Here is a 13,592-nt window from a genome sequence, read left to right as displayed (position 1 = left end):
TTTGGTGTTCGCCAAAAGGCATGTGGGAGACTCCCCAAACATATGGAAGAAGGTACTCTGACTACAATTGAGCTTTTTGGCCATCAAGGGAAATGCTTGTTTGCTGGCACAAACCCAACACCTTTCATCACCCTGAGAACACCATCCAAGCATGGTGGTGGCAGGATCATGCTGTGGGGACGTTTTTCATCGTCAGGGACTGGGAAACTGCTCATAATTGAAGGAATGACGGATGGCACTAAATACAGGGAAATTCTTGAGGGGAAACCTGTTTCAGTCTTCCAGAGATTTGAGACTGGGATGGAGGTTCATCTTCCAGCAGGACAATGACCCTAAGCATATTTGCTAAAGCAACACTCAAGTGGTTTAAGGGGAAACATTTAAAATGTCTTGGAATGGACTAGATGTAACGGATGTGAAACGGCTAGCTTAGTTAGCGGTGCGCGCTAAATAGCGTTTCAATCGGTGACGTCACTTGCTCTGAGACCTTGAAGTAGTAGTTCCCCTTGCTCAGCAAGGGCCGCGGCTTTTATGGAGCGATGGGTAACAATGCTTCGTGGGTGTCAGTTGTTGATGTGTGCAGAGGGTCCCTGGTTCGCGCCCGGGTATGGGCGAGGGACAGTCTAAAATTATACTGTTACATAGACAAAGCCCAGACCTCAATTCAATTTAGAATCTGTGGTATGACTTAATTTAGGGCTGCAATCCCAATCTCAATATGACAACAGCCAGTGAAAGTGCAGGGCGCCAAATTCAAAACAACAGAAATCTCATAATTAAAATTCCTCAAACATACATGTATTTTATACCGTTTTAAAGGTAATCTTGTTGTTAATCCCACCAGTGTCCGATTTCAAATAAGCTTTACAGCGAAAGCACCACATACGATTATGTTAGGTCACCACCAACTCACAGACAAACACAGCCATTTTTCCAGCCAAAGAGAAGTCACAAAAAGCACAAATAGAGAAATTGAATCACTAACGATGATGATCTTCATCAGATGACACACATAGAACTTCATGTTACACAGTTCATGTATGTTTTGTTTGATAAAGTTCATATTTATCTAAAAAAATCAGAGGTTACATTGGCACGTTACGTTCACTAGTTCCAAAAACATCCAGTGATTTTGCATAACCAGATCAATTTTACAGAAATACTCCTCATAAATGTAGATGAAAATACAAGTGTTACACATGGAATTATAGATATACCTCTCCTTAATGCAACCGCTGTGTCAGATTTCAAAAAAACTTTCCGGAAAAATGCAAATCATGTTATAATCTGAGAATGCCGCTCAGAATATTTTTTTGTTGTTGAGTTGGAGTCAACAGAAATCAGAAATAACATTTTAAATATTCCCTTACCTTTGATGATCTTCATCAGGATGCACTCCCAGGAATCCTAGTTCCACAATAAATGTTTGATTTGTTCGATAATGTCCATTATTTATGTCCAAGTAGCTACTTTTGTTCGGGCGTTAGGTACACAAATCCAAACGCTCGTGCAGGTCAAGCCGAACGTCGGACGAGAAGTTCAAAGTTATATTACAGGTCGTAAAAACATTTCAAACTGAGTGTAGGTTGGGTGACTGTGGAGGCCAGGTCATCTGATGCAGCACTCCATCACTCTCCTTCTTGGTCAAATAGCATTATTTGTAGCATTACTTCTGTGGCGGAATAGTATGTAATAGTTTAAATTGAAAAGTACGGACTAATGCGTCAATTGTTGTTTCGTATTTCAGTTCATGAACCTGATGCTATTGTATTGGGACAAAAAATCTGTTCCCAACTTCTTGAAATATATGCGATTGTTTTTTTCCCATGGTGTTTACACTTGCGTACTATTGTTTGTACAGATGAACGTAGTACCTTTAGGCATTTGAAAATTGCTTCCAAGGATGAATCAGACTAGTGGAGGTCTACAATTATTTTGCTGAGGTCTTGGATGATTTATTTAGATTTTCCCATGATGTCAAGCAAAGAGGCACTGAGTTTGTCAATTAGCCTATCAGAAGCTTCTAAGGCCATGCCATCATTTTCTGGAATTTTCCAAGCTGTTTAAAGGCACAGTCAACATAGTGTATGTAAACTTCTGACCGACTGGAATTGTGATACAGTGAATTATAAGTGAAATAATCTTTCTGTAAACAATTGTTGGAAAAATTACTTGTGTCATGCACAAAGTCGATGTCCTAACAGACTTGCCAAAACTATAGTTTGTTAACAAGAAATGTGGGGAGTGGTTGAAAAACTAGTTTTAATTACTCAAACCTAAGTGTATGTAAACTTCCGACTTCAACTGTATATCCACAGTAAAACTAGTCCTACATCGACATAACCTGAAAGGCCGCTCAGCAAGGAAGAAGCCACTGCTACAAAACCGCCATAAAAAAGCCAGACTACGGCTTGAAACTGCACATGGGGACAAAGATCATACTTTTTTGGGAGAAATGTCCTCTGGTCTGATGAAACAAAAATAGAATTGTTTGGCCATAATGACCATCATTATGTTTGGAGGAAAAAGGGGGTGGCTTGCAAGCCAAAGAACACCATCCCAACCGTGAAGCATGGGGGTGGCAGCATCATGTTGTGGGGGTGCTTTGCTGCAGAAGGGACTGGTGCACTTCGCAAAATAGATGGCATCATGAGGATATATTTAAGCAACATCTCAAGACATCAGTCAGGAAGTTAAAGCTTGTTCGCAAATGGGTCTTTCAAATGGACAATGACCCCAAGGATACTTCCAAAGTTGTGGCAAAATGGCTTAAGTACAACAAAGTAAAGGTATTTGAATGGCCATCACAAAGCCCTGACCTCAATCCTATAGAACATTTGTGGGCAGAACTGAAAAACCTTATGCGAGCAAGGAGGACTACAAACCTGACTCAGTTACAGCAGTTCTGTGAGGGGCAATTGGCCAAAACCCGAGTTAAACAATTTAAAGGCAATGCTACCAAATACTAATTGAGTGTATGTAAACTTCAGACCCACTGAGAATGTGATGAAATAAATAAAAGCTGAAATAAATCACTCTCTCTATTCTGACATTTCACATTCATAAAATAAGTGGTGATCCTAACTGACCTAAAACAGGGGATGTTTACTAGGATTAAATGTCAGGAATTGTGAAAACTGAGTTTAAATGTATTTGGCTCAGGTGTATGTAAACTACAGACTTCAACTGTATGTCACTTCCTTTGGTTCCATTCTCAGGTGTTTCTGTGTCAGTTCTGTGCGTTGTTCGTGTTTCTTATTTTTGTATTATGTTGTGTTCATTTATTTAAACACTCACTCACCGAACTTTGCTTCCCGACTCTCAGCACACATCGCTACATATACTTTTGTATTGATACTTCTCAATATACAAATGTTCATTGCTTGTGTGAGAATGTTACCATCCTCATTCACAATCTGATTTGTAAACATGATACCTTTCTTGTACATTTTTTCCAATAAATTGTTTTCAGTACATTAGAGTTTAGCCAAATTATTTGCTGTAATATTTGTTCTGCCTCTTCGTTTAAAAGGAGCATACTTGAAACAGGGTTCCATTGTCAATCCACCAAAAATGATTCGTTTTAATCTGTATAACAGCAAAAAGACCCCTTTTGAACACTGGATGTGCCTCTTTTAGGAGCCTGCTGGAAAAACAGACTCCCCCATTCGGGAGAGCCATGAATGAATACGTAAACTCGTATCACTAGAGAATTATTCCATAAAATGTTCCCGCAGACGGACAGGTGTCTCCCTCTCCACGGTTTCAAGATCCTGTCTCTTTTGATAGATTTTCTATCAAAGTTAATAATTGCAAGATTGCACAAACTTTCTGGGATATGTACACCAAGCACATCGACTTCTAACTTGTAAGTCAAGGCTGTGTGAGACCAGAAATCGTAATGAGTCCTTTGTTCTAGGTTGGTTTTATTTTGTGACTCTCGTTAACAAGTCATTCCTTAGCAATGTTCATGGATACCAGAATTCACAAATTTGCCTGTTAAAATTGCGTTGCAGATATTACGCTAGACAGAGACAATATTATACTGTACTTGGATAAAGCAGAAGTCACAGATACCAATCTATATACAGTATAGTATATTGTTGTTCATGTAAGACACTTGAAAGACCGTCCTTTACGAAAACTGAGATACTGTAATACTCACCTAATGCCACAAAGAGTAGAGTTGTCACCATCTTGATCCTTGTAATGTCCTCCAATATCAGGTATGATTATCGCCAACACTTTGCAGTAAATTATTGCAATATTTACCCCAGATTCAACTGTTTGAAGTTAGAAATACAATTGATGAGCAAAACCAAAATTCTGATGAACCAAAATGGAGAGTTAAATTACCAGGCTCTGACAAAGTTCTCTCCGTGTACAAGAGACTAATGTGTGATCTTCTACAAGTTTCCTGTGTTAGAGTTACAATGACATTGAAGGGCATATACTGTCACAGCACAGGAAATCCTGGCCCACTAATGTGGTTTATTATCTGGTTTGGTCACCGATTCCACCCATCTTCCGCCTGCACACAACAAATCAAATCAAATCAAATGTATTTATATAGCCCTTCGTACATCAGCTGATATCTCAAAGTGCTGTACAGAAATCCAGCCTAAAACCCCAAACAGCAAGCAATGCAGGTGAGCTCAACGGCAATAACCCCATTTGTTGGACTTTTTAAACCAAGAATATGAGATGTATAAAGCACAATATATATGCTTTAAACTAGACTGAGGGGCCAAAGAAATGTACAAAGAAATGTACAGAAAACCTCCCCCCTGAAACAATATTTTAATAAAACCCTTAAAATGGTGTCACCACCGATAAATCTTTGATAATTGATCATTTTAATAAGCATTTTTCTACGGCTGGCCATGCTTTCCACCTGGCTACCCCTACCCCGGCCTACATCTTAGCACCCACGGTCTCATTACCCCCTGTAGCAACTTGTCCAAGTTGGTTCCCAACAAATCATCCAGGCTAGACAATCTGCACCCTCTCTTTCTAAAATGATCTGCCCGAAATTGTTGCAACCCCTATTTCTAGCCTACTCAACCTCTCGTATCATCTGAGATCCCCAAAGATTTGAAAGCTGCCGCGGTCATCGCCTCTTCAAAGGGGGAGACACTCTAGACCCAAACTGTTATAGACCTACAGTATATCCATCCTGCCCTACCTTTCTAAAATCCTGTGTGGGTCCTGTGTGGCTCAGTCGGTAGAGCATGGCGCTTGCAACGCCAAGCGTCGTGGGTTCGTTTCCCGGTAGGGCCACCCATATGTAAAAGTAGTGGCCCCAGCCGACTTGTAAGTCGCTTTGGACAAAAGCGTCTGCTAAATGGGATATATTATTATATTATTATATTAAAATCTTCAAAAGTCAAGTTAACAAACAGATCACCGACCATTTTGAATCCCACCGTACCTTCTCCACTATACAATCTGGTTTCCAAGCTGGTCAAGGGTGCACCTCAGCCACGCACAAGGTCCTAAACAATATCAAAACTGCCATTGATAAAAGACAGTACTGTGCAGCCGTCTTCATCGACCGGGACAAGGCTTTCGACTCTGTCAATCACCGCACTCTTATTGGTGACTCAATAGCCTTGGCTTCTCAAATGACTGCCTCACCAACCACGTCTCAGTTCAGTGTGTCAAATCGGAGGGCCTGTTGTCCGGACCTCTGGCAGTCTCTATGGAGGTGCCACAGGGTTAGATTTTTGGGCCGACTCTTTTCTCTGTACATATCAATGATGTCACTCTTTCTGCAAGGTGATTCTCTGATCCACCTCTACGCAGACGACACCATTCTGTATACATCTGGCCCTTCTTTGGACACTGTGCTAACAAACCTCCAAACGAGTTTCAATGCCATACAACACTCCTTCCGAGACATCCAACTGCTTTTAAATGCAAGTAAAACTAAGTGCATGCTCTTCAACCGATTTCTGCCCACACCCTCCCGCCCGACTAGCATCACTACTCTGGACGGTTCTGACTTAGAATATGTGGACAACTACAAATACCAAGGTGTCTGGTTAGACTGTAAACTCTCCTTCCAGACTCACATTAAGCATCTCCAATCCAAAATTAAATCTAGAATCACAGTGTCATCAGTTGTCACCAAAGCCCCATATACTACCCACCACTGCTACCTGTACACTCTCTTTGGCTGGCCCTCATCATATATTCGCCGCCAAACCCACTGGCTCCAGGTCATCCATAAGTCTATTTATTGCCTTACATCCATACTCTTCTACATTTGCACACATTGTACATAGATTTTTTCTATTGTGTTATTGACTGTATGTTTGTTTATGTGTAACTCTGTGTTGTTTTTGTCGCACTGCTTTGCTTTATCTTGGCCAAGTCGCAGTTGTAAATGAGAACTTGTTCTCAACTGGACTACCTGGTTAAATAAAGGTGAAATAAAATTAAAACAAAATAAAAATTAAAGGGTCTCTTAATAACAAATATAAAAGTTTTTGAAACATGACCTGCTATAGTCCCAGGTCCACTGAAATGCTGCTCTTAAAGTCCCACCACAATCTTATTTTCAGCCTAATGGTGGACCAGCTAAGAAACATTTAAAAACACGCACAGACAGGGTTCTTTATAAAATGTTATTCTATTCTGTGCTGGCTCCGTCTGTAGTCATGCCTTCTGGCTGTCCATGCATGAGGGGTGGCAGTGGACCCCCGTCTAAGGGGAGGGTGCAAGGGGGCTGCTACGGGCTGAGCTGCGGGACAGGCTGCACAGCTGCCTCCTCTGCTGGAATCGGTCCCCTGGCCCTCCAGACCCTCTGAGTTTTCCACCATCTCCTGGATGTGAGGAGGCATGGAGCCTGGGACCTCCATCTTCAGAGTGATCACTCGCTCCACTCCTGGAGGAGGAGAAGGAGGGCGGGTTAGCACATTGTGACATCAGCTGATGTAGAAAGGGCTTTATAAATACATTTGATTGATTGAAGGGAGAAAGAGAGAGAGAAGATCAGGACAGGCCATCCGTTGTGGTCCAAAAGGTTCTGCCACTACATCAAAATGTCGTATGTAAGACCCAAAATATTTATCTTCCAATCCATTGAAATAGGCATACAGTGCATTCGGACGCCTTGACTTTTTCAACATCTTGTTACATAACAGCCTTATTCACAACCCCCCCCTGACGGTCTACACACACACGCACAGTGGTTAGCAGCCCCACTGACTGCACCACACTGACTGGACGCAGGTGTTCATCCTGCTAGCTAGCTAGTAGGAAAATCATATGAGGAGCTAGCCATTGGTAAAACAAGGGCTTTAGGAATGCATCTGAAGAAATAGATAATGCTGCATCAAGCATAGAGCCCCTTTACAACTCCCACAGTTCCTTTCGGAGAGAATAATTGTTTTTTCTCTTTTCTTAGATGAACTATAATATCATTCAAAGCTGGAGATTAAAATTGGAAGTTGTCCTGTTTCAGCATGACAATGCCTCCGTGCATAAAGCGAGGTCCATACAGATACATGATTTGCTGAGATCGCTGGGGAAGAACTTGACTGACCTGCACAGAGACTTGACCTCAACCCCATCAAACACCTTGAGGATGAATTGGAACACTGACCGCAAGCCAGGCCTAACCGCCCATTATCAGTGCCCAACCTCATAAATGCTTTTGTCCCCACAGCAATATCGAGTAGAAAGCCTTCCCAGAAGAGTGGAGGCTGTTATGGCAGCAAAGTGGGGACCATCTCCATATTAATGCATAGGACTTTGGAATGAGATGTTTGACATGCAGGTGTCCACATACATTTGGTCATGTAGTGTCCCTTCAGGAAACACATGCAACATGTGGCAGAGATTTAGGAGGGATTATAATCTGTTGTAAAGAAGATCTTTCAAATTATACCACAGCAGAGAGAAAAATAAATACATACATTTGGCTAAAGACAAAAAGGGAAATTGTCCACTCAGATCGAGACATTTAAATGTGTGCGATAAAAAATTTTTTTTTATTAAAAGTGAAAATAAAGAAATAAATTACCTAAGGAAAAATGGGTTGGCAAAGAATGTTCAACTGCAAGAACACAACCCTGGCTCATTGCAACCAACAGGCAGAATATATGTAATGCCCTGTTGCAGTTTATCGTTGGATTTCTTGTGACGCTTCTAACAGGACATTAGATGCACCTGCGGGCTAAACAATCTTTTATTTATTTTTTGTACAATATATTTATTGGCATTTATTTTCTTACAATTTGACAATCATCACAATATGACACAGATAAAGCTCCATTATTCCTTCCACCTACACAAAACACCATGCTACATGGGGGCACATCGTGCAAAACCCTTCCCTCCCCAACACAGGAACACCCCCCTCCTCCCCTCTACCGGTATTAGCTTCACTCATTAACAACAACAAAAAGAACCAGAATGACCTTCACATTCCATGCTAGAAAATAAATCATTCAACACAAAAACAAATAATAATATTATATTAATGAAGAAAGTAGTAATGAGGCAGCTAAGGTGACGTCTCTCGAAACTACTGAAAGTTCCCCCAGACATCAATAAATTCAAAGGGTTCATTACGTCAACTGTGTTATTTTTTCAGATAGTTCTTTTAGCCACGTCTGCTTGCCCTTCTGTTTGTTTACAAACTTCATTCCATATATTTAAAGTGTTTAAGGAACGGGTTGTTTATGAGACCTTGCAAAGCTTAAGGTGGGATAATAAAAGGTATAGATGCCAATGTAGCAGGGGCCAGACACTCCTCTATCTGTCTCCAAGAGGGTAAACTTGGTGTTGTGTCTTTAACTGAGATGCCCAGTAAAACAACTGGATGTCAGGGAGAGTAAGTCCTCCTTCTGAGTATGGTTTGCAATAAAGTTGTGAGTTTCACTCTGGGGCGTTTCCCTTTCCACCGAAATGAAGAAACCTTCCTATTAAGTTGTTTGAAAAAATATATATATTTGGGAATAGGAAAAGGCAAGGTTTGAAAAATGTACAAGAATTTTGGTAATATATTCATCCTCTGTAAAACAGGTCGTTCAATTCTATGCGGTCAAAAGACTTTTCCGCATCTAATGAAGCCGCCACTACAGGTTCTTGGTCATTCTCTACATAATGCATAAAATTAAATCATCTTCTGATATTATCAGGAGATGAGCGGTTTCTTACAAAGCCTGTTTGGTCAACCAAGTCCGGAAGAACCTTATCCAGTCTAAGAGCTATGAGTTTCGCAAGATTCTTGTATGAAGTGTTCATTGGAGATATTGGTCTATACGACCAATAGAGCAGACGATCTTTCCCAAATTTGAACAAAACTGTAATCAGTGCCTGTTCAAGTGTGTCTGGGAGCTTTTCTGTCTCTATGGCATAATTAAACATACTGCAAAAAGGCTAAATTTGTTTGGGTAAAAAGGATCGATAGAATTCAATAGGGAATCCGTCTAACCCTGGTGATTTTCCCCAAGCAGTGTTGAAAATGGATTCCCTAATTTCCTCTGAGGTAATCTCTTTCTCCAGGTGCTCTCTGTCCTCATTAGTTAAAGTTTGTAAATTGAGTTTGTTCAAAAGCTCATGCATTGTGGCAGAGACATCCCCTTCAGACTTGTACAATGTTTTATAAAACTCCCTGAAGACTAGATTAATTTCCTCAGGACTGAACAAATGTTATTTGGGAAGTTTAATAGAGCTAATAACTCTACTAGCATCCTCTCGTCTTATCTGCCAAGCAAGCAACTTTCCTGCTCCATCTCCATGTTCGTAGTAGTTTTGTTTTGTTCTCCTAAGAGCATTTTCCACTTTATGGGTCATCAGGGTGTTATGTTCCAATCGAGTATAATTTTTGTGGAGTTGAGTCGTCAAATGTTACACTATGTCCATTTTCCAGATCTCTAATTTCATTTTCCAATGAATCTACTTGAGCCTTATACATCTTACGAGCACCTGAACTAAAGGCTATGATTTGCCCCCTCAGATATGCAAGGAGAGCTTCCCATAAAATTAGGGCGGAGGCAGAGCTGTTATCGGTGCTAAAAAATATATGTCTATATGACTGTTCAGAAATGTTACAAATGTGGGATTATTTAGTAAGTATGTGCCATCTTCTTGAGGGAGGTTGTGTTTTACTGAGTGGTACTGAAGCCAGCAGGGCAGAATGATCTGATATACATCTTGGTAAGTACTTACACCCAGTAGTTAAACTTTCTTTGGCTGCAAGAATAAGAAATACGTAAATTAAAGTAACTGTTATGGACAGGGGAGTAAAATGAGTATTCTTTAACCTTTTGGTTGTGAAATCTCCATAAGTCTACAAGTCTAAAATGGTTCATTTCTGCCTTTAACATTTTAGCTGCCTGTGTGAGGTTGATACTATTAGAGGAATATCTATCACTGGAAAGGTCCAGTACCAAGTTAAAATCCCCCTGGGCTCAGTGTTAATGAAACCTTGAATGATCAAACCTACCCCCTTTGTCAGATTTGATTTGATTTTAATCGGAGATTGTATCTGAAAGGGGCAATGCTTATTTATGAGTATGGCCACCCCTTTTGCCCGAGAGGTGAAAAATGAATAGTACACTTGACCCACCCACTCCCTCTTCAGTTTAGCATGCTCAGAGTCAGTCAGGTGTGTCTCCTGAAGAAGAGCTATATCAACCGTATGCTGCATTAGATAATTCAGAATGTGTTTGCGCTTGACTGGGCATTTAGTACCCCTAATGTTAAGTGTCATAAATGTAGTAATTAGGTGCTAGTTATCTTTCAAGAAAATAAGAAATAGGGAAAAAGAAAAACAATTTCATTGAGTGTCTACAACTTGTACACAATTAAAATGATGAAAGTATAAAGTAGTAAACATCATGAACTAATATCCTGACCCTACCACAAACCTACCCAACCTCCTCCCCAACTGAGGGAGTTAAAGAACCCATACCCTTAGACTCTAGTCTTAAAGCTAGATGTACCTGCTATGCATAGCATCGCTTGAATTAGGTTAATTCTAAATGATATGTATATGGAATTAGAAGTACATTGACTGTTCCTTGTAGCATGTTAATATTTTTCAAGTAACAAAATACTTAGTTAGGCTTGAAACCCAGTCAAAAGCCACATAACTATTTAACCAAACCCGACCTCTGAGTAAAATAAAAGTATACAGCAAAATGTAACTACCTGGCATAGTGAGGATGGATAGTAGCTATAGCTACACCCTTGTAAACCTAGCGAGCTGGCTAAAGAGCACAGACAACATTAGCTATGCTCAAACTTTGCCTCACCAGTCATTATCATGCTAGCCATCTAGCCAGCCAGCCAGTCGATCATATGAGTAATTTTGTTGTTTCCTCATGTGCTAACAGTTCGCTCTACTGTTCAAAAGACAGTTCCTCTGGGTGTAGTAGACGTGAACAAGTCAGGAAGTTCTTTCCTCATCTTCACAGAGTCAAATGTGGATCGAAGCCACTATTCTTGGCTTCGATCCACAAAGTTGCTGGATAGCACAGGCCGTATGCCAAGCCAGCCTGACGCAGAAGTCTCTTCAGTGAGGAGAAAGCCATCCTCCTCCTTTGTAGTGTGGGAGAAAGATCTGGAAAGATCATGATTCTGGCATCTCCGTACTTGAGCTCTCCCTTTGCTCGGGCAGCAGAGAGGATGCGAACAGTGTCCTGGTACTGTAGAAATGTAATGACAAATGCCCTGGGTGCAACCTGGCCAGGCAGATGCCTCCGTTGTGTGCGATGGGCCCTCTCGATCTCCAGTGGGTGCGTGGGAGGGGGTAGATCCAGAATATTGGGAATCCATTCCTATAGAAAGGAGATTGTGTCTCTTCCCTCCATGGCCTCCGAGAAACCTTGAAGTCTCAAATTCAAACGCCTTTGGACATTTTCATAATAATCAAATTTCTCCTCAAGTTTAGAGATGGCGGGGGAGCACGTGATGCCACGGAGCTGAGCAGACGTTGACAAACGTTATTCTATGGACCTCCGACCGAGAGGCAAGGACGACCAAAACGTTGTTGATTCCCGAGATAACGATAACGCTACAGCTAGTGAGATTAGCATTAGCCCTCATACCTCAGACGACAGTTCCAGACAGTAGCCTCTTGCGAGCCTGCCGACATGCTGGCTACTCTCCTCCGGGAAATTCAGGATGGTAACAGAGGACTTTCTATGAAAATTGATAAGAAATCGGCTGAACTCCATTCTTCCATTGACGACCTGAAATCCTCCATGAATCATCTCCTTTTGAGAACGACAGAGTTGCGTATGAGCACAGTTGAAGATACCATCGCTCGACATGACCAGGTCTTGATACAACTGCAAAAGGACAATGCCTACCTCAAAAACAACGTAGATCAGATGGAGAACCAGAGTAGACGTAGTGATATCCATGTGGTGGGATTGAAAGAGGACAGCAAGGACCGTGACCCGGTCCGTTTCTTTACTCAATGGATCCCGGAGGTTCTAGGCATCACCAAGCCGCTGGAAATCGATCGCGCCCACAGAACATCAGTGCCAAAACCCCGGCCAGATGAGCCCCCACGAGCCATCCTAATCAGGTTCCTCCGTTCCCAAGACAGAGAGAAGATACTGCAACTCGCAAGAGCCTAAGAGGACATCACCGTCAATGGAAAGAGGGTCAGCCTTTTCCCAGATATGAGCGCGGATCTCGCCAGACGTCGCAAGCAGTTCAGACCTGCCGCCAAAGCACTGAAGGAGAAGAACATCACCGCTACCTCATACACCCTGCACGGATGAAAGTTCAGTGCAAAGACCGAAGCCATCTCTTCAACACACCGGGAGAAGTGCACACTTTTCTCAAAGAACTGAGCAACGTCTGAGCCAGGACGGTCTCTCTGGGGGATAAAATTGAGTTAGTTTGTTTTCTCTTATCCGGACTGAACTGCTGGTATCTCCCGGTCACTATAATTGATTTGTACATTTTCAACTAACCGTATCTTTCCGGGTTGAGTTCTATTACATTTACATGGGGAGAATATTTTGGTTTAGTCCATATCCACTGGGCGTAGCAATAAGTGGGCTTAGGCCCACTGCTTACCCCCTCATTTATGTTAATCTTTCGAAAAGAGACTCAAGTAGCCCTTACCGTGGGCAGTAAATATTCAGCCATAAATATCTATTCACAACGTTAGTTTTCAACTTAGAGAGCTCGCCGGTTTTAGTTTACGCCAAGGTTTAGCTAGTAAGAGCAAGATGGAAAGCGAGCAGCAACGTATCTCTACAAGTGTATTCATGTTTGATTGTTGGGATTGTTGTTTTAGTCTGACAATCGGGGTCGGTGGGATTTTTATTTATTTTTTCTATGTTTATTGTTTCCTTCCTAAAGAGACACACAGGTCACTTTTGTGCTCACACCAAAGTTGAAACATTTCCTAATTATCTGCATATGATAGATTCATATGATTCCATCCAGTTACATATTTGAAACCCAACCTATGCTTAATCCATTAAAATATGTCACATTCAACGTAAAAGGTCTTAACAGCCCGATTAAAAGGAAAAGAGTCTATACATACCATAAGAAATTAAAAGGCTGACGTTGTGTTTTTACAAGAAACACATCTTACAGCCAGTGAACAC

The 13,592-nt window shown here is 41.4% G+C and overlaps 1 protein-coding gene across 1 annotated transcript in view; it reads right to left on the bottom strand.

The window, feature by feature from the left end:
* The window catches only part of LOC135554859 (uncharacterized), a 39,703-nt gene that overhangs the window by 6,316 nt on the left and 19,795 nt on the right, over nt 1-13,592 (bottom strand). The window contains exons 9-10 of the mRNA XM_064987294.1: nt 6,667-6,889; nt 4,166-4,230 (exon numbers count right to left, since the gene is read on the bottom strand). Coding sequence (XP_064843366.1) covers nt 4,166-4,230; nt 6,667-6,889 — 288 coding nt within the window. The remainder of the gene's footprint in view (nt 1-4,165; nt 4,231-6,666; nt 6,890-13,592) is intronic.

This window comes from Oncorhynchus masou, chromosome 14 (assembly GCF_036934945.1).
Source record: "Oncorhynchus masou masou isolate Uvic2021 chromosome 14, UVic_Omas_1.1, whole genome shotgun sequence".
Taxonomy (NCBI): domain Eukaryota; kingdom Metazoa; phylum Chordata; class Actinopteri; order Salmoniformes; family Salmonidae; genus Oncorhynchus; species Oncorhynchus masou.
This window is presented reverse-complemented; position numbering and strand designations above follow the sequence as displayed.